Source organism: Vigna angularis, chromosome 8 (assembly GCF_016808095.1).
Source record: "Vigna angularis cultivar LongXiaoDou No.4 chromosome 8, ASM1680809v1, whole genome shotgun sequence".
NCBI lineage: Eukaryota > Viridiplantae > Streptophyta > Magnoliopsida > Fabales > Fabaceae > Vigna > Vigna angularis.
This window is the reverse complement of record NC_068977.1, coordinates 14,624,426-14,645,907: the sequence shown is the minus strand read 5'-3', so window position 1 is coordinate 14,645,907 and position 21,482 is coordinate 14,624,426. Positions and strand designations below refer to the sequence as shown.

Below are 21,482 nucleotides of genomic sequence, written 5' to 3'. Positions count from 1 at the left end.
GATGTATGTTAGTTTAGGCTTTCTGAACTCACCCACCAGCATCTCATTCACAACTACCATTTGCAGTTTTGCTACTTTGGGGTGTGTAAAACACTATTTGCACTCTGGAACAGTTTGACAAGCACATTAGTCATTCATTCACTCTATATTCAAATATGCAATTACCATTCCTTTTTGTTAATTATATTCAAAAGTGTTAATACACAAATAGGTGATATAACTTGTACTGAACTTGGTTCTTTCAAAATGTCATTAGAAAAGAAATCCCACTGAGATTTATTACAGACAAATATTCTGTCGCCAACAGCCGGGTTATGAATATGCATTCAATGTTCTAATTTTGTTTTTAAGCGGATATATAAGAAAGTATTCAGAAGAATGTGAAAACTAGTTCGCAATTCAAGAGCATTATATTATGTGACGTTTTTTGGTGTTATTTGGATATCTCAGGGTGTGTTTATAAAAATTTACATTCGACAAAAAGGTACCTTCGATTTACTGACAGAAAAATACTCTTTGCTTCTTACATTAAAACGAATATATTTAAACTTCTTTATTTCTTACCTTAAAATGCATAAATATTTATCTAATAAAGTTTAAGCGGAAAATCAAACACACATTCAGTATAAAGAAAACAAGTATATGATCATTGGTGTAAAGGACAAATGATTGTTATAAAGCTTACATGATAAAGGTTACACTTACTGATAGTCTATAATTTGATTGAAGTTTCAAATATATTTATTGGCTTTTCATTAATCTGTCCCTTATGACCACTCGTTAATGTTGGATCCAATGGGATAGTTCTGAATTCAATTATACCCATGATATGAAAGAACTTCTGAAGACAAGCCACAAAGAAAAAATGGTATGAAGGAGTTAGAGTGAGTAACAGGGGAGTTGAGGTTAGCCTTCTAGAGTTTGTTGATGATACATTATTTATGTGAAGCTAAGATTAATAACATTTTGGTTATAAAAACTATTTTGAGGAGCTTTGAATTGTCATATGGACTAAGGTTAATTTCTACAAAAGTAATATAGGTGGAACACGATCATGATCGATGTATTGGAGAACTTTTCTAGGATCCTAAACTGTATCCCCTTTAAATATTTAACAGTTCCGATAAAGGGGAATTCAAGGACAAAGTTTTGGCGAGAGGTGGTGGAAAAGGTTAGTAATAGGCTGACTATTTGGAAAGGTAGATTGTTATCTTTTTTGTAAGTCGTGTATTTCCCATAAAATCTGTCATTTTAACCCTTCGATTATTTTATTTGTCCTTCTTCAAGGTGCCAAATAGTGTATGCAAAAAGTGTTCACAAAAATGCAAAAAAAAATTCTTTAGAGTTGGGGATATGAGAACAAGAAGATAGCTTAGATAAAATAGAAAAATCTCTACAAAACAAAGCAAGAAGGGGCTGGGAATAAGAGACGTATAGGAAGTTTAACTATGCTCTATTAGCAAAATGGAAAAGGAGATTACGTATGAAAATAGTGAGTCATGGAGGAATTTAAATGTCAACAGTAGACTAAACTATGAATCATGGTGGTCGAGACACTTACATAATGTATTGAGGAAGCTTAGCAAGGCAATTGGTTTGAAAACAATGTTATTTGAAAAGTGGGTACAAGAAATAAATCTAAGTTCTAGGAGGACAAATTGGTAAGTGATTGATAACTCACTTTGTATAGGTTTCCCACACTAAATGTAATCAAAGACAATATGGTGCTAAGAAAGGTAGAAAATCCTTCATTATAATTGGTATGAATTAAGAGCTTGCATGAGAATAAAATTTGTTCCTCCTTCGTAGGAAAATAGAATTTGGAACCCAACTTAAAGAACTAATGGATAAGAAAAGAGAAAAGGAGATTAAAAAAAGAGAGCAAGAGAGAAAAGAAGAGAAAGAGAGAAGAGAGCAAGAGAGAAAAGAAGAGGAAGAGAGGAGAGAAGAAGTAAAGGGAGAGAGAGAAGAGAAGAAGAAGAAGAAGAAGAGAGAAGAAAATCATAAGAGAGAAAAGAAGAAGAAAAGAGAATAGAAGAGGAAAAGGGAAGAAAAGAAGAAAATAAGAAAGAAGGGCAAGAAAAGGAAAAGAGAGAAAAGGAGAAATTGCTTCTAATGACAAATTTTACTCCTTCAAAGACCATGGACCCAAGACATTTAAGGGGAGGTTTTTCATCTTTAAATTTTTCTATACTTACCCTTGAATTTATAAATATAAACTTCTTCTTTGAAAAAGTTTCCTTTTCATTCTCAATGCAAAAGTTTTCAAAACTTGGCGACTTCAAATTTGAGTTATTGTTACCTTTATGGTTACAATTAGCTCAAAACAAAAATAAAAATTTTTGTGAGTAATGATTTTTAATTCTATTAAAAATAAGAATTTCAATATTAGGAAGCTTACTTCTAAAAGAATCTTTTTATATCTCTTTTTAGTAAAAACAAAACTAATTAGAGATATGTTTGATGCATATTGTAGATTAATATTTGATTGAGGAGGAAGTCATTTAGATCTTAAGAAATAAAGGAATAAGGTCATTTCAAGATGGTTAGCTCCTAAGATTATGACAAGTCCCATAAGGTGACTACAAGATTTGAGGACAAATCATTTTTCAAGAGGGAGGGAATAGTGGCATACTGCCTGACGAACCTTCCTCTATTTGTATATTTGTATTTCTTGTATGACATTTTAGCTTGCATGGAGCATGAGTCACTATAAATACACAACTTTATACCATTGTATTTGACACTTTTGAGATACTTGAATTGTGATTATGTAAAGAGCACTCCAGATACAATTATCCTTGAAAGTCAAGGCTAGAATATCCTAGGGATCCTCCTCTGGCCACCTTCCACTCACACTCTCATTTCTTTCATTCTTCCATTTTACACATCAGACTCTCTCTCCTCCACGAAGTGCCATTTCACTCAATTCACTTCAGCATTATGGCATACGCGTCATTCTCCAACATATTCTCTCGCAAAGCATCTTTATTCGTAAGCCATTTTTCCTTCTTCAAGCCACATCTCATTCTCTTACATGATACACAACTTCATTTCATTCTCTCTCGCGAGTTCTCAGCATCAAACAACATCACAACTCATCATCTTCACGAAGCTCCATCATAGGTTTTTCTATTTCCTCTATCTGAACCACATCTTCTAAATTTCTCACCATTTCACTCTTCCATCACTGCACCATGAATCTTCCGCTAGGGTTTCCTTCTTTCTTTTCCATTTTCCTTCGTTTTTTACCGATTAAATCCTTGTTTACACCGATTAAACACCTTTTCTCCATTCATTCTTCATTTCTACCGGTGAGTTTCACTTTTTCCAGCGATTAATCGATTTACTTAGGTTTGCTTCATCATTTAGGTTTTTGCACCGTTTATTTTGTCTCCAACCACCAAACCTTGATCTTACTCCGAACAAACTTCTAGCTAGGGTTTCCGCTACGTTCTTTGTTGAGGAAGCTTCGAGGAGCCTTGTAAGATCTGAAAAAATAGGAGATAAAATTTTGGTGGATTTAGATAATTAAGAGATATTATTATTATAAGGTATTGTAGATATTTTAAATGATATATTGAGATATCATTATATATAATTAGATATTACAGCTAGATAAAAATAATATATATTATTGATAGACTCATTGTAATAAATTAGAATAAAAAGTATTTTATAAGTGAGAAAATATTAGAGATAGAGTTGGGTGGATTCATAAATATTAACATATAGAGAAAGGTGTGATGTTGTGTTTAGACACCCTCGAAACTATAAATCAAAGACAGAAAACAGAGGAAGAAAGGAGATTGACGTTTTGGGAGAAGAAGAGAGAGAGTGACAGGAAACTCTTAGTGTAAAGGAAAATTGGTAGTGTTCTTGCCTTCAAATTTGAAATTTCTAAAGGAAAAAGTTCAAAAATAAATGATGGTGATGACTTTGATGATGAGGAAAATATGAGCCTCATGATAAAAAAGTTTGCTAAGTTCATGAGAGCAAAAGGAAAGGACAAATACCAAGCAGAGAGAAAGGAAAATCAAGGATCTCCGTCAAGCATTAAGTGCTATGGATGTGGAGAAAGAGGACATGTTAAGACTGATTGTCCCAAGAACAAGAGAAGTGAAGAAAAGAAAGAAAGAAAATTTCCCAAAAAGAAAAAGGCTTACATAGCAAGGGAAGAAAATTATTCCAGCTCTTCAAACTCAAGTGATACTGATGAGGAAGCAAATCTTTGCTTAATGGCTGATTTTGATGATGTTGGAAGTCAAGTAAGTGATTCTAGTTTTGAGTCAAGTGAATTAGATCTACAAAAAGCTTTCTTTGAATTGATGAATGAGTCTGAAAAATTGGATGTTGCACATAAGAAATTAAAGAAGGAATTTCATGAATTGAAACTAAAATATGATAGTGCATTAGATGAAGAGGTCATTCTAAGAAATAAAATTAGCAATCTTGAAATTAAAGTGTCTGAATCTAATGTAAATGAAAATCTTGTTGAATGCTTGTCTTGTAAGAGTCATATGTTTTGACATTGATATACTTGAAAACTTGCTTGCAAAAGCAACCAAATCTACCTCACATGCTCAAAATAATTTTAAGAAGAGCAACTTTAAAAACAAGAACATGCATCAATATAGGAAAACTAAAGCTAAAAGAACTCGTAGAGTTTGGGTTGAAAAAGACACCTTTGTGAAAAATAAAATGCCTAGTGTTTGCTGCTTTTATTGCATGAAGCATGGTCATACATCAAACAAATGCAACATTAAACATGTTGGAGTGCCTAATGGAAAGTATGCATGGGTTAAAATTGTTAAATGATGTTTGCTTGATTATACTAATCCCAAGGACCCATAATGAGATTGGGGACCTAAAATTCTTGCTCAACCTGTTTTGCAGGAACCTTCTAAGTCAAAGAAATCATTGTGGTATCTTGAGAGTGGTTGTTCAAGACACATGACTGGTGACAAGAAGAGATTCATCTCCTTTGAAAAGAAGAAGCAATGATTTGTTACATATGGGGATAACAATAAAGGAAGAATCATTGGAACTGGAGACATTAGAGAAGGAAACACTTTGACAATAAAAGATGTGTTATATGTTGAAGGTCTCAAACACAACCTCATAAACATAAGTCATTTATGTGACAAAGGTTTCAAGGTAACATTTGAGAGTGATAAATGTACTATGTATTTTAAGAATTCTTCTGATATTTCTTCGCAAGGTGTTAAGCATAATAACATTTATTTGATTGACATTGAAAGTGCATCTAGTCATACCATATCATGTTTAGTTGCAAAAGAGAAAAATCCCTGGCTATGACATAAAAGGGTTGCACATATTCATATGCAACATTTGAACAAATTGATTTCTAAAGACCTTGTGATTGGTTTGCCTAAGCTAAAATTTGAGAAAGATAAACTTTGTGCTGCATGTCAAAAGGGGAAACAAACCAAAACATCTTTTCCATCCAAAAGTATGATTTCAACATCAAAGCCTTTAGAACTTTTGCATATGGACTTGTTTCGTCCGTCTAGAATTAAGAGTTTTTGTGGAAACTGTTATGCACTTGTAATTGTTGATGATTATACTAGGTTTACTTGGACATTCTTTTTTACTTTGAAAAGTGAAGCTTTTAAAGCATTCAAAACTTTTGCAAAAACGTGTTCAAAATGAAAAGAATTTGAAAATCAAAACTTTGAGAAGTGATCATGGTGGTTGGGGTTTGTAATGAAGTTAATTGTGACTTGTTCTAACCCCAAAGTTGCACATTTATAAACTAAAAATGGTATAATTCAATTTGGGTCCATAAGTTGAAATTTTGTAGATTTTTAAGTCTAGTTTTGGTAGTAAACACTTTAAAATGAGTTTAGGATGGGTTAGACACAATTGGTTAAGTGTATTTGAGTGTATAACACAATATAGGAGGGTTAGAAGTTGGGAAAAATATGTTCATTTGGTCAAGAGTGGTTTGGGGGTAATAATTCTGCAGTTTTCGTGTTGTAGAATTATGCAGACTCATTGAGTGACTCCACTCGCTCAGCGAGAGGTCAAGGAGTCTAGGTCACTGTCTCGGGTTTTTCGCTCAGCGAGTTGGGTCGCTGAGCGAGAGGTTGAAGTTTGGGAGCACTGGAAGTTTTATTCGCTCAACGGACTGTGTCGCTGAACGAGTGGTTGGAGTTTGGGACCACTGTCTCTTTATTCGCTCAATGAGTGGGGTCGCTGAGCGAGAGGACTCTGTGGTCGCTCAACGTGCTTGGTCGCTGAGCGACTAGTTTAGGGGGTATTTTATTCTTTTTATTCTTGTTTTCTTAGGGAGTGAAGTTACATGTTTATTCATTGTGGATGATGTACAAGTATTTATGAGATTATATGATCAGTGATGTTATGTGTGGAATTCAATGTGAAAGTATGCAGTGTGGTATGGAAATAAAGTTGTGAATATGATTATGTATGAGATGTAGTGATGATGTTTGAAACAATGTACGAGGTATGGATTTCAAGTACCATGTGAGAAAAGAATTCCAAGGAGAATATCCTAAGTTGGTTATGTGGTGTTATGTATTGATGTATGGGCTCCTGGATTGGGGAATGATCCTGACACTCTCAATAACCCCATTTCATGTAGAGATGGGTGATTATGTCGTGGAGAGTAGCAAGAGGTCCTAGTCTATGGTCACTAGTTAGGGCCATAGATGTTTGATGGATTAACCTTGGTGTATGATATTATTGGTGGTGGTTGAGGGTGTGGTTATTGTTATTATTTCTGAGCTAGGTTACTCCACCATACACGGGTGCAGGTTCCCCATGATTCCGATATCAATGCATCTATCTGGATAGTAAAGGGTTTCAAGTGGAAGGGACAAATGTTTGTGGTGTTTGACTCATAACATGCAAGTATATGATCATTATTTTAAATAGTATGTATAAATTTTTGATACTCTAACTTACCCTTGTTTTTGCATGTTGTTTGTGCTTGGGTATGTTTTCTCTTTTACAATGATCACCTTATTAGTGTGAGCTTTGGAAGACATTCTTTTTAGTTACTTCAGCAATAGGTGGTCGAGAGGAAACAATTGAGAAGTTGGATGAATCTACAAGTGTAGATATTATCTTTCATATGTTTATTTTTCTTATAGTAGTTTTTGTCATTATTATAATATTTTTTAGTAGTATTTTATTATTAAAAATGTGATTTACAAATTTAATTTAAAAATATAATATTATTTAATAATTTTCATATTTTAATAATTATTAAAATATAATTTGTATTATTATAATAGTTATATTAAAAAAATTAAAATTAAAATAATTAAAATAAAAAAACAAAAGTAATAATATAAAATCTGATTTAATATATATAAATATATTAAATTATATTAAAATATTAAATTAATGAGATAAGATTACGAAATTTTTAGATTTCGCAAGTACTATTATTTTTATTTTTTTAATATTAGTATTATAATAATATAAATTATATTTTAATAGTTATTTAAATATAAAATATATTAAATAATATTAAGTTTTTAAATTAAATTAAATAGTTAATAAATTATAAATAAAAAATTTTAAAAACTTTTGTTTCGGAATTGGAAATCAGATACCAATCCGATGATTGTTTTTTAAAATTTAATTTTTTATTTAAAATTTACTAATAATTTAATTTAATTTAATATTTTAATATAATTTAATATATTTATATATATTAAATCAAATTTTATATTATTATTTTTGTTTTTTATTTTTATTAATTTTATTTTAATTAATTTTATTTTAATTTTTTAATATAATTATTATAATAATACAAATTATATTTAATAATCCTTAAAATATGAAAAAATATTAAATAATATTAAATTTTAAAATTAAATTAAATAGTTATTAAATTATAAATAAAAAATAAAATTTTAAGAATTTGTTAGAGGATGGAGAGATAAAAAAGTGTATGATTATTTTAATAAGAAAGAGAAAAGGTTAAAAATATATTTACTAAGGTTAAAAGATGATTTTTCTATAAAAAAATTAAAGATAATAGATGAAGTATTAGAGATGGAGAATGAAACAACCACTACTAACCTGTCATGACAGGATAGATTACAAATTTAAGCCCGAATTACAAATTTAAGCTCATATTGACTTGACAAGCCAACCCGACTGAACCAATTTTTGACATACTAGAAACAAAGCAAGCCGAAGCAGCCAAAGCAGACAGCAGTTCTCACAGTTTTTCCACCACACGTTATCTATTTCACCACTTTAATTAATATGCTACCCATTATAACTTGCATATATTATCAACAAATTTGAAGAGATTTTTTCCCTTTCAGTGTTCAAGCACATTTAGAATAATTGGTTGTTTGTTTCAAGATATAATTTTATATTTCCAGAGACATGTATTTGATCCTACTTTACTTGAAATCCAAACTTAGTCAAATCCCATCATTCAACGTGAAGACAGATAAAATCGATTTCTTCGTCTCACCCTAAAACCCGTGCAGATTGATATAAAACCCCCATAAACTACACCCGACATAGAAAAGAAAATATAAAAAATATTAATAAAAATAGAAAATAAATAAATAAATGGCCCGAATCCAAACAAAGCTAATCAAGATTAAATGTTAAAAATAATTAAAACCTAAGACCTGTTAATTGGGCAAACACGTAATGTACCAAATTAAGAGATAGGTTGTGTTGTGTATGAAATACTCACCATACTTACCTGGAAGTTGCTCCAAGTCATATCCAACCAAATCTTTGAAAAAAAATAAAAAATTAAGCAATTGTGCCTTGGTTCGCTTTTTCTGGCCTCGTTTGTCTCGTTCAACTTCAGTTTTAGGTTTTGATGTCTCTTTATTCAACCAATAAAATTGTGGTTATCCTGAGCTATCGTTTTTAAAGACTAAATGAATTATATCTTATTATATTAATCCTTTAAATTAAAATAAAATTCTTTAAGAATTTTGTCTAACTCCATACAATTATAAATTTTTTACTATTTTATCCCAAGACTTGAGATGGTGATAATAATAATAATAATATATGTTTATAGATAAATAAATATTAATATTAGAAACTTGAACAGTTGAAATGATCAAGAGCTTTGATGTTCTTTAGTTTCAAAAACTAAAATAACAACAAATATATAATTCAAGAATTAAATTGCTCATTTAGTCTAAATATATAACAGAAACGTGCGATGCCGTACGATGGTTATAAAAATATTGCATCACATATTCTAATGATAATCAAACAGAAAGATAGATCAATGTCATACAAAGGGAAAACAATTATGCAAATCACTTAATAGACTGAATTTGATGTAGAAACAAAAAAAATACATGGATATATATATATATATATATAAAGAATACATGTCTTTTAGTACCTAACATATCTAGCCTTCGAATTCGCAGATACCAATCCCAATTTACAATTTTGTAACCTCACTAATAATACATAGGAATTGAATAGTAATTTGTCTGGCAAAAATGAATATCAAGCATAAAACTTCCATAGATTTCTTTTTTTCTTTTGAATTTCAATTATGCAAGAAAAAATTTACAATATGTATATACAATATACAACAAATTTTTTATACTTTTTTTTTCCTATTACATGAATTCTAACAGCAAATAAATTGAATCATGATGGTTTCGTATCTCAACTATTCCAATCATAAAAGAAAAGGAAAATCAAGGGAAAAAATCATACCGTGGGACATCCTTTGATTGTCAACAACCTTTAAGGGCTAGGAGGAAGAACTGAACTAGCATCAAACAATTTTTGAGCATCTTCATCATCCATTGAGATCTTGCTCCAACCAGAATTTCTCATGGACAAAATTCTTGCTCGCTCAAGTCCGTTACCTCTGAATCCAGTCATTCTCGATGACATCATTGGCATCACAAGAACTGATGAAGCATTAATGGTATCCTCCCCAAAACCAAGAGATAATGCGCAAGAAGTCTGCAAAGATATAGCAAAAATTCATTTATCATCATAACAAGTGGCACAATTCGCAATTAATGTTAATGCAACACGTAACAATACCTTTGCCTTGACCAACAAATCTGTTATCTTTATGAGCACTGCTTTGACAAATGATCTTGGGTCTTTGTTTTCTGCTTCTTCAGTAGACACTACCAACCTATAATATACAGGCAATATGCATCAGGGAAAGCTTGCAACATTAACAAGAGAGTCTGACTCTCAAGAAGAAACAAAATAAAACAAACAAGAAAATATAGTCATATATGATTGTATCAACAAGTTTTAAGTGACCCTCGGCTGTTTATTTCGAGCAATACTAGAATCTTAACCTTTTTGTTCTCAAATACAAGCATATTTTAACTCAAATACTTAACTTGAATTAATGTCTAACTTTTGGTTACACCATAATATGTATTGTTTATTATGATAAGGGCATTTTAAGAAGAATATTAAGAGATAAATAAAATTCAATACATTTAACTGATTTCTTTAATCTGTCTATATGAAATTAGTATTTTTTTTCTTATAAATGAGGATGGAGATAGTAAATTTTTATGTGATATTGTTAAGTTGAAACAGACCTACGGAAGAAATGTAAGATGATACCATTAACTAGTAGCAGTACATCAATCATTTTGCTTCCACATAAATGTAGTAAACTATGCGGCTACAGGTTCCTGACTTTATTTAAGTCATACAAAGGGATTATACTCTACCTGTTCACTTCTGTTGAAGTGGCAGAAGACGCCAGAGAATCCAAAGTACCATCTTTCGGCTCAGGACCTGAAAAAAATAGTTCCGTATTATCCTCTGCATACTTTGAATTATATAAAACCTAAAACAATTATAAAGTTATATTACCCTTTGATTCATCTGGTGCCAGTAAAGAAATGCCAATAAATACACACATCATTCCGAGTATAAACATTGTTGTCCGTAACGCATCAAATACCTGCTTTCAGGAAGGTAAGCTTTACATGACACCTAAAATTCATTATGTAAACATATTCATCTTTCACCAAAGTAATGACACAAACACTCATCATACAAAGATAAAATATAAAAAATACTAGTGATACAAGAACCAAAGGTTTTGAAACATTTACTTCTAGATTCGAGAAGGTACTAGATGACTCTGTCTACTTACTATAGACCAAAGATATGTTAAATAAATGGAGACGAGCTGCAGTTATCAGCTGCATATCTCATCATTTGGTAGAAATTTTTGCAATCAAACACCACTGATTATTCACAAGTTTTATGTCTTTTCAATTAAAAATATAATAAACGCATCCAGTTTCGAAATATTGAATAAAACCTGAAATGTTCAAATCAGTTGATTCTAGGGGCAATAATTCAAACCATATAACACTGAATCTGATAACAAAAGAAGAAAAACAAATTGGATCCTTCAAGCGTGGTTCAGCTACAATTTATATTCTCCCAATTGATCGCAATAAACTTTCATTTTATGAACCTGGTTAATTAATGATGTGGCAATCAAGCCCTATAAACGAAAGACAAGGTTTTTTCTCAACATATAGTCATTTCTTCTCAATTATTCTCTTGTACCTAACATACACATCTTCAGTTCCTGGCAAATTTTAAATTTTGAAATATACATTTCTTTTGTCATCCTAAATAGTCCAGCTTCAATTAATTATGCAATACTCTGCTATATTTCTGTTTGAACACTTGGTATGTTGTTCACATTGAGAATTTTCAATCTATTCGCAACCCAAAATACCTAGGTTCCAAACCCCAAATTGGCACGTTTTACCACCATTTCCACCCATTCTTAGCTGAAAACCCGGTCAATGCTGAATCTCTTTTCCATTCATTTCCATCTCTTCCATGGTTGTTCTCCTCTGCACCTTTGTTTGCTGAGTTTGCTGGGTGATTCACTTGTCACCTGTCTTTTGCTGGCTGCTGGGTTTTCTGTTTTCCTATTCTCTTCAAAGTCTAGATCCCTGGGTATAGGGAAAACCCAGGTGCCGCTGATCTAAACTGAAATGTCCTCTTTGCTTATTTATGTTATTTTCTGTGTTTGAGTTTATGAATTCTGTAGGATCATAAAATAAGTATTAACATCCCAAGATTTGGGATGTTGTATAATTATGATTTAACTACCTCTTGTTGCTAGTTTCTATTTTATTTAAATTGCACAGATTTTCATGCATTTTCTGCAGTAATTTTGGAACTTGGAAGCTCGCATCCTTCCTCTGCAGTAAAAGCTATAAAACGCAGTTACACTGTGACATACGACTTCTTCACAACTTAGAAATGTATATAGAAGCATGATTAAGTTAATTATCTGAGATTGACTTACATTATCTAGACTAGGTCTTGTATTGTATGTTGATTGTTGAACCCATGATGTTTTCTAAACGATGTAACAGATTGGATTTTCTGAAATATGTACTCAAGTTACTCCATTCTATCAAAGTAGGAGTTGATATTTAATTTTTAATCTTCAATAATATAATTAAAACTTCTAAGAGTGCCTGTGCAAAGCAAACTCTACCAGTGTATATCATGTGAAAGAGAAAGTACCTGATATTCCTGAAAATATATAAATCCTGTACAGATTGAGAAGAAAGTCCATGCTATCTGAAACATAGGAACAATAAGAATTGCATCAAACAATGACAGTCCTTCATTCAACCTGGTCATCTGCACAAATTAAAAAGATTGGGTTAGCATTCGCACTTGTCATCACTTAACTTCAAAGAATTAAAAAAGCCAAAAATAAATCACTACCCAAGAAAAAGCCTTACCCAAAATCCAGCAGTACTAAGAAATAAAAGAAGCATGGAATATGTGAACCAGCTGTGCAACTGATAACCATTGGACATAGCCAGTCGTAATAGGTTAGAACTGCAAAAAAAATTACATTGGGTACAAATTACATGGACATTGTGTCAAGAAGCATGGCAATATGTTGGAATAGCTCACTTACAGCGATTTAGCAAACAACACTGAGCATGAACCCACGGCACCTGAAACTATGGCATATGAGAAAGGCAGTAGCATGCTCCAATAGGGTCTGAGATCATGTGATACTGCAAGCAGAAGTTCCCCTCTCCTGCGTATTCCACGTATTAATTACAAAGAATAAAATTTGTTTGATTAAACTACCAACAAGTATTTAAATCCTACAGATTACCTGTAGATGGAGTGATGCAACGCAACAACTGAGATCAAAGCTAGAAGGTATAGAAGGAATGCCATATTGGTATATTTTTCTGTCAACTGCTCTGGCGTATAAACTGAAAAGCAAGTACTTAACCGAAATTAGTTTGCAACATTGAAATCTATTGAAGGAATTTGTAATTGTGTCTAGTGTACATACATGAGATAGTAAGGAATAAAATCAATAATAAAAAATGAGAAATATTTGCTAAAATATTTCCCTATATCATATCATATCATATCTTTGTAGTCCCCCCTCAAGCTAGAACATGTGTATCATGAGTCACATATTGCTAATGTGATCAACACACGAGACTTATCGAACATGTAAGTGAATTCGTTGCTAAAGTTAATAATGACAGATTCATGCATCAATTTGGTGCAAGTGTGCGAAGATGACTTGCCAAGGAACTGGTGGCACATGGCGGTGGTTGGCTGTGACCTAATACAGACACATATACAACACGGAGACAAAAATACAGCTAAATTAGAAACTATAAGACACGGGACAGGACACACACATATTTCTATAAATTATATGTCCGTATAAATTATATATTTATGTAAGTCATATATTTACATTTCATGATTATAAGATTATTCAAAATTACTGATCCTATTTCATAATAAAAAAAATTAAGTCAAATTAAATCTTAGGAGTTTAACAAATTTATTTCATTTTCTTTTAATTTCAAAAACTAATAAATGAACAAAATATTGAATAATACATATGAAAAGACAAACAAGGGTAATAAATGTAAATAAAAGAGGAATTCATGGGCAAAGGGATATCCAATGGTGGCAACCCACTATCATTTCTTGCTCTGACAACCCCGCAGCCACCATGAAGTCCTTGGTCCCTCCGGCCCGAACTCTGGCAACAAGCCCATTGAAGGCCTATCTGCAGATATGAGGACACCGCTCCACCCCCACAGGGAGAACAAAATGTTCGTCAATGACATTAAAGAGGAGTGACAACAGTGCTGCTGCAAAAACTCATTAACATCACTTCCAGCACCGATGCAAAGGCTCATTGCTATCACTTCCAGTGCTGCAGTGCCACTACAACGCATTCAAGAGTTGGGATGCGTCAATTGAGCACCTTCAAGAACTGGGCGGCTTCACTTCCAGAGCTGTCAGAGGCACGTTGGAAGCGAGCAAATGATTTCCCATTGATGTATCCGAGCTTCACTCATACAACATAGCAGTTTCCATAAAAGGACAGCTTCAATCCTAGGTTTGCATAAGAGGTCAGAGGATGTAGCAGCCTCCAGAGAGTAGACAATGCTCGAAGGACGCTGCAGCGGCTGCTAGAGAACAAAAAATATTTGAAGAATGCAGTGGCTGCCGGAGAAAAAAAGGGTCAGAGGGCACAGTGGCTGCGGAAGAACAAAATTGCTTAGAGGACAAAACAACTGTCAGAGAGCAAACAATGCCCACATAACACAGGGGCTGCCACGAAGCAAAAATGCTTGAAGAGGATAGCAGCTACCAAGGAGAAAACATGGTCAAAGGGCACAACAATTGAAGGAGAGCAAAAATGTCCAACAACCGCCAGAGAGCAAATTTGCTGAGGGAACGCAGCTGTCAAGGAGTGGGAAGCACAGAGTGTGTTGGCTATCAATAGCAAAAACTAGTCAGAGAGTGTGGCAATTACCGAAAGGCAAAAATGATTGAAGGGTGCAGAGGCTGCTGTAGAGAAAAATGCTTGAAGGACACAGTGAGTGCAAGAAAGCACAGTGGCTGCAGGAGAGCCAAAATGTTGCAGTGATTGTTTACCCGAGAGTGAGAGTGAAAGAGTAACGCATTCAGGGCCAATGCGTCTAGAAAAAAGTCATGGCCTAACAACGAATTAGTGACAAAACAGACCATGGAGGATGGTATCTGTCTGATACCCTATTGAAAGGATTACTAGTAATTATGAGTAAACACATCTTTTACAATGAAGAAGATATCCAATAAGAAAGAATAAAACCAATGATTAATAATGAGAAATATTTGCCTAGATATTTCCCTGTTTGATGTAATCAAATCAAATCACTTCATTGTTTCCTATTAATGTCATTAAATCATATCTTCCACAAAATTGATTTATAATATGATTGAATTGTTTAACAGCAATGAATGGTAACATTCAGTAAGCACAGAGAACATATTAAACAAAAGATCAAATTAAGTTGCCACATACAGAAGTCTTGTATAAAATGCTTCTTACTTTTTGAACAAACAAAAGCCTAGTTGCTGTTTTCCAAATTAACAAGTCATTGTATACATATCAGCTTCATGTTAATCAACATTGTTTCCACAGGTATACTTAGAAGCAAAGGTCTAATTTAACTAGAAAAATGTTACATACCAGGCGATTGATGATTGCCAAATGCAACTAGAAAAACATTTCCAAGAACAATGAAAGCGGTGGCAACCAGTACCCTGACAAAAGTCCACTAATTAAACCACAAGAACTCTCATCTCTGAATTAGAGTTGGCAAAAAAGCAAAATTAAACTGCAGTCTCAGTTCAAATTTAGCATACTTGACTGTCACCATTTTGTTCAAGACAAAGTAAGCGAAGGCGATGTTAGATACAAACTGAACAGAACCAAGTGCGGCAAGAAGTGACTGCACATCAAAGAGAAGAATAAGAATGAGTAATCACAGTGAATGGAAATACATCCATCAAAATCAACCAAAAGAACTTGCAAATTTTACTACACCCAACCAAACAAAAAAAGAACAAGACTACTACATAATATCATAAAAGTACACAATATGTTACTTAACAAAAAATCCCAATAGCATCAAGGAAACGTACCTGAGCAGCATATCCAAAGGAAATGAAGTTAAGGCAATTTCCAAGAAAGAAAAATACGATACCTGCAATGAGAGCAAATATCAGGAACCAGCCACCCAGATAAAAGGAGCAAAAACCCATATAAAAATGCAATTGGAATATACCAATTCTCCAACTCTGGAAATATATAATAGGCTTCAAAGTCACCTTTCCATTTACCCCATCGCTTCCATGTAAATGTCTTTCTCTCTGCAAAAGAAAATAAAAATTAGGTTTCCCAAATAATTTGATAATGCAAATTGCAACTTTCAAGAAATAGTAGTACAGACTGCAGTTAATATTGACCCTCAAAGATGTAATATGTCACGAAACTAAACAACTCTAAAACTCAGAATCAGATGGAAATATCTATGAATTTCGGTGCTTCACTATTATAACGTATGTCCGTAACCCAAAATATCATGCATACAAATTCAAAGCAATAATGTAATACGATACAGATGAATACAAAAAAGATACATGACTCCATTAATTCAATAAACATTTATGAAGTCAGCTGAAATCTGAAAAGGAATACTGTTACGTATCCGAGTCTCCAACCCCTAACAAATACAATAGCAAAGCCAATCTATGTACCTCATTAGTCATTATAATATAAACAGAAACATGTCTATAATAATAATAGAGGAACTAAACAAACGGTTCCATCCATAAAAAAGACTTCGGACATACCTCATTGTGCCCTAATTTGAGCAGATTGGTCCCAAAGTTTATTGCAATACTTCCAAATAGGTTGATGAAAGCTCCAACAATCCACTCCCCCATGAATAAAATAGTGTTGCACCACGAAGGAGAAACCACATGCAGCAGAAAAACAATTTCAAGCACTGTCTACCAGATGTTAGTTCTCAAACTTTGCACAGAATGCAAAACACGCGTAGCAAGGAAAACAGCCTTTCTCCTATACCCCAAGAGTCAGGACAACAATACTCCTGTGTCACCAACGAAACAAAAATAATAAAACCATCAAATCAAAATCCACAGCTTCAACAATACTATTAACTACTAATACTTCGGAGATCTATGTGTAAAATTAATGAAGCTTAAAGGGGTGTAGGGAACAAAGGCATAGCACCAAATACACAAACATATATCAGAAAACACAAACCCAATAGATTCAACTTCAACCCATAAAAAGTATAACTAATTTTGTGCACTGAAAACAAAACATTAATTTTCTTTTACAAGGGAGCACAAAATATAACCAATTGAGGGAATATACGAAGCAATGTAACTCTTTCGACCTTCAGATCTTTCACCATTTCATTGAGACCAAACATTCCAACAAAACAATCAAAAGGAAAGAAAAACCAAAAAAGCAGCTCCTAACCTTGAAGAACCCAGATCTGCTGTGTTTGCAAGAAAATTGAACCCCCGATACCGATCCAACTAAACCATTGCAAGAAAACAAATTAACTAAATTGAATTAAAGTCAAAAGCAATGTGTAGGAGGGTCCATTGGGAAGCGCGAAAGCTTGAAAAGGGTGGTTAATTACCTGATAGAAAATCAATCAATTCCCTCTTCTGTTGGAACAGAAAATTGAAAGTGAGGTTGGACGCGTGGGTTGAACGGGAATACAGAAGAAAAGGTAGATTCAGAGGGAAGGAAAATAAAAATTTAAATTAAAATGTTAATAATAAAGGTTTAAAAACTATAAAAACTGAAATTGTGGATAAAAGCAAAAAACGAATTTATGAAAATTATTATTATTATTATTATTATTATTATAGGAATAAAATAAAATAAGAAGGGAAGTGGGACTTTTGTTTTCTTGGTCCGAAATGAAGGGGGAGATTTGTCTAACATTCGAGAAGGGAAAAGAAGAGACAGAAAAGAAGAATTAAATGAAAGAAAGAAAATTTTATGAAAAATAATAAAGAAAGAAAGAGAGAGGAAGTTGTCGGGTCGAGGTCATTAAAGAGAAACAACGTGAGACTTGAGCGACCGCTGTTACCGCCGTCTTATAATTTCGGTCAAAGTGTGGTGGATATAACTTAACTTACCACAAATGCATTGTCATTGATTCTTTGATTTCAATAACCAATTTAAAGTTAACATTTCACATTATTTTACTAATATATTAATGTCCCAATTTGGCTAAGAAAAGATGAATTCAAGAAGAGATTGCGGAACTAGAAATTGAATGTTGTGCAATTATTTAGAAGTATATGTTATGCAGAGTTAAACCGAGTGTTAGTTAGTTGGCCAGGATAGTTGTTGATTAACTCTCTTTGGCAGTTGTTTTTCATTTTATAAATAGTAGATCTTTGTATTTATAAGTAGTTGATTTTTAGAGATCAGTGTAAATAATATGTTTTTTTGTGCATTTGAGCTTTGCTCTTTTCTTTCTCTCCTCACCTCTCGATCGTTCGGTACAAAGTGTTTAGTCGTTCGGTGTTGCTTGTGTCATGTTGGGTCGTCCTCTAGCGTCAGTGCTGCAATACTCTGTTGGTGTGTGTTCGTAGCGTTCGGTCAAACGCTCGTTCTTTTCCTGTTCTAACAGTTTTATCCAAAGCTTCAGATTCGTGACTTGAGAGCTTCAGAAATCATCAAGGGCTTGGCGGAGAGGTGATTGAAGCGTGAAGAAGATCAAGACTGTGTTTCTTGGTGAAAGATCGAGGGTGTAAAGAATGGCCAGCAGAGATATGTCTGTTAATCTACCTGTTCTCACATACAAGAACAAGAGCAGGTGGAACACACATATGCGTGTCTTGTTTCGTGTTCAAGATGTCAGCAGCGTAATGGAAGGAGTGGTTTCTGCGTTTGATTTGCGCGACACAGAGAAAGAGGAGTTTAAGAGGAAAGATGATATGTTTTGCTGATTATCCATCAATGTGTGGACGATATGCAATTTGAGAAGATACAAAATGCGGATTCAACAAGAGAAGCATGGAACATCTTGGTGGGCTGCCATGCCGGAGGGGGAAAAGTGAAGAAGGTAAAGCTTTAGGCGTTGAGGAGACAGTACGAGCACCTACTGATGGAGGATGGTGATAAGGTGAGTAAGTTTTTCAACAAAATACTGTCAATTGCTAACCAGATGAAAGGTTGTGGTGACACTGTTACTGATCTCATGGTGATTGAGAAAGTTATGCGGTCACTGCCTTCGATGTTTGATCATATTGTGGTAGCAATTGAGGAGTCGAGAGATCTTGAAAAACTAAAGATAGAAGAACTTCAAAGCTCTCTAGTGGCGTATGAGATGAGGATGCGGGAAAGAAATCCCATCAAACTCGAGGAGCAGGCGTTGAAGGCTCAACATGTCAAAAATGTAGAGAAGAAGACATTCAAGAAATGGAAAGGGAAACATGGTAAAGGAAAGTGGAGAAATGATAGCAACAAAGATGACCAAAATGGGTCTTCAATAGAGGAGGAAGGCAAACCAGAGAAGAATTTTCGCAAAAAGGATAAGAGAAATATTGGATGTTTCAATTGTTATAGGTATGGGTACTACTCTAATGAGTGTTATGCTGAAAAGGAAGAGCAGAAGAAGGGTCAAGGAAAGGAGGCCTATGCAGCTCAAGTGGAGTCTAATTTAGAAGAACCCATCATATTGATGACAACTACATCTAAAGTAAGTTCACATTCTCAAGATAAACTATGGTATTTGGATTCGGGATGTTCGAATCATATGACTTGCCATAGAGAATGGTTGGTAAATTTTGATAAAACCAAGAGGAGTATGGTGAAATTTGCTGATGATAGCACTTCAAAGGTAGAGGGAGTTGGTGATGTGGTTATCAGAAGGAAGAATGGCTCGCGTGTCATTCTAACTGATGTGTTGTTTGTGCCTACAATAAGGTACAATCTTCTGAATATTGGCCAGTTAATTCGAAAGGGTTTTACGGTAGTAATGGGAGGCTTCAATAAGCTTGAAGTGTTTGATAAAAAGAAAAACCTGATCTTGAGGAGCAAGATCTCGAAGGATAAAACATTTCAGATCAACCTAGTGAAGTCTACAATGTGTGAAGAATCTGGCAAGATGAATACTAATACACGGACTGGTAATGAGGAAGGTCTGGTGCATGTAGCTATGTTTGCAAGTGCAGAACCATTCGGTCAAGCAGAAGCCTTGAATATAGAAGGCACAAAACCGATCGGTTCAGTTGGGAAGAAGAAGAAAAGCGTTGAAGGGAATGCTGTCAAAGAAGAATGGGGAGTCACTGGTTAACCGAGACATGGTGAACACCGTTCGGTCACATCATTCAGCCACACCCGACCACAACATTCATTCAACCGAGTGAGGCGTCACTCAAGAGTGTTAAACTGGCAACCGCACTCAAACCGTCCGGTCATGTCACTGAGTCGCTCTTTCGAACCGTTCGGTCTTGGTCGCACAACTCGCGCAAGTTGGCATCTGCCTTAGTCACGTGATTGGCAGGAACTGTTTCTCAATGGACTGGCAAGTGTGAGTTCTATGAGTCCCAAACACATCGTTCGGTCACACACCGTTCGATCTGAACGTAGTGCGCGAGATAGGCTGGCAAGGATGGGTGCTACCTCTAAGTGCTCGGCTTAGAGGGGAGTGTTAGAGTTAAACCGAGTGTTAGTTAGTTAGTTGGCCAGGACAACTGTTGATTAACTGTCCTTGGCAGTTGCTTTTCATTTTATGAATACTGGACCTATGTACTTGTAAATAGTTGATTTTTAGAGATTAATGTGAATATACGTTTTTCTATGCGTTTGAGTTTTGCTCTTTTCTTTCTCTGCTCACCTTTCGGTACAAAGTGCTTAGTCGTTTGGTGCTGCTCGTGTCCTGTTGGGTCGTCCTCTAGCGTCAGTGCTACAGTACTCTATTGGTGTGTGTTTGTAGCGTTCAGTCAGACGCTCGTTCTCCAAACGCTCGTTCTCTTCTTGTTCTAACATATGTTACAGAAAACTTGTGATCTAGGTTGCTTCACAGTACATGTAACCATACGAAAGTTGAAAGTTAGAAATTTTTGACTAAATTTAAGAGCAAGCATCAATCTTATATCACTATTAATGATCAAGAGAGTTGGTGATGTGGAGATATTACCCACAAGAATGACTATGTAATTGGTTGACAAATCAATCAAACATTCTTAGATCTACTAGTAAGGGTGGACAAGTTTTATTTCCCAGTTGATTTTGTGATCATGGACATAGAGGAAAACTCTGAAGGGCCATTGATTTTAGGCAGACCATTCATGAAAACTACGAAAGTCATAATTGATGTGGACAATAGGAAATTAAAGGTTCGAGTGCAGGATGAAGATGTGAACTTTAATGTATTTTAGGCTTTAAAGTATTTAGTTGAAAGGAAAGATTGTTTCAAAATGAATTTGCTGGATAGGATTTGCATTGATGCAAACGCCTTTTAACCAATTGATGCTCTGTAAACAATAAATGTTGACCCAGTGCTGCAGCCACGGTGTTCTATCACTTAAGCAGAGATGTAGCTACAAAAACCAGAGTTAAAGAAACT

At 34.0% G+C, this 21,482-nt stretch overlaps 1 protein-coding gene across 2 annotated transcripts; it reads right to left on the bottom strand.

Moving 5' to 3' along the window:
- Positions 1 to 9,379: 9,379 nt before the first annotated feature.
- Positions 9,380 to 17,782, bottom strand: LOC108346095 (probable magnesium transporter NIPA8). Of its 2 annotated transcripts, none has more exons than XM_052867363.1 (15): positions 17,532 to 17,782; positions 17,366 to 17,424; positions 16,708 to 16,862; positions 16,140 to 16,224; positions 15,997 to 16,058; positions 15,718 to 15,803; positions 15,542 to 15,615; positions 13,160 to 13,262; positions 12,953 to 13,078; positions 12,771 to 12,870; positions 12,547 to 12,666; positions 10,855 to 10,945; positions 10,710 to 10,776; positions 10,054 to 10,150; positions 9,380 to 9,969 (listed from the first exon to the last, which is right to left on the bottom strand). In XM_052867363.1, exons 3-15 carry the CDS (start codon positions 16,798 to 16,800, stop codon positions 9,745 to 9,747), a joined length of 1,329 nt encoding a protein of 442 aa, XP_052723323.1. In that variant the 5' UTR covers positions 16,801 to 16,862; positions 17,366 to 17,424; positions 17,532 to 17,782; the 3' UTR covers positions 9,380 to 9,744. The 2 variants fall into 2 exon arrangements, with proteins under 2 accessions (XP_052723323.1, XP_017440562.1); XM_017585073.2 differs by having other exon boundaries at positions 16,708 to 16,967; positions 17,532 to 17,764.
- Between the last annotated feature and the right edge of the window lie 3,700 nt (positions 17,783 to 21,482).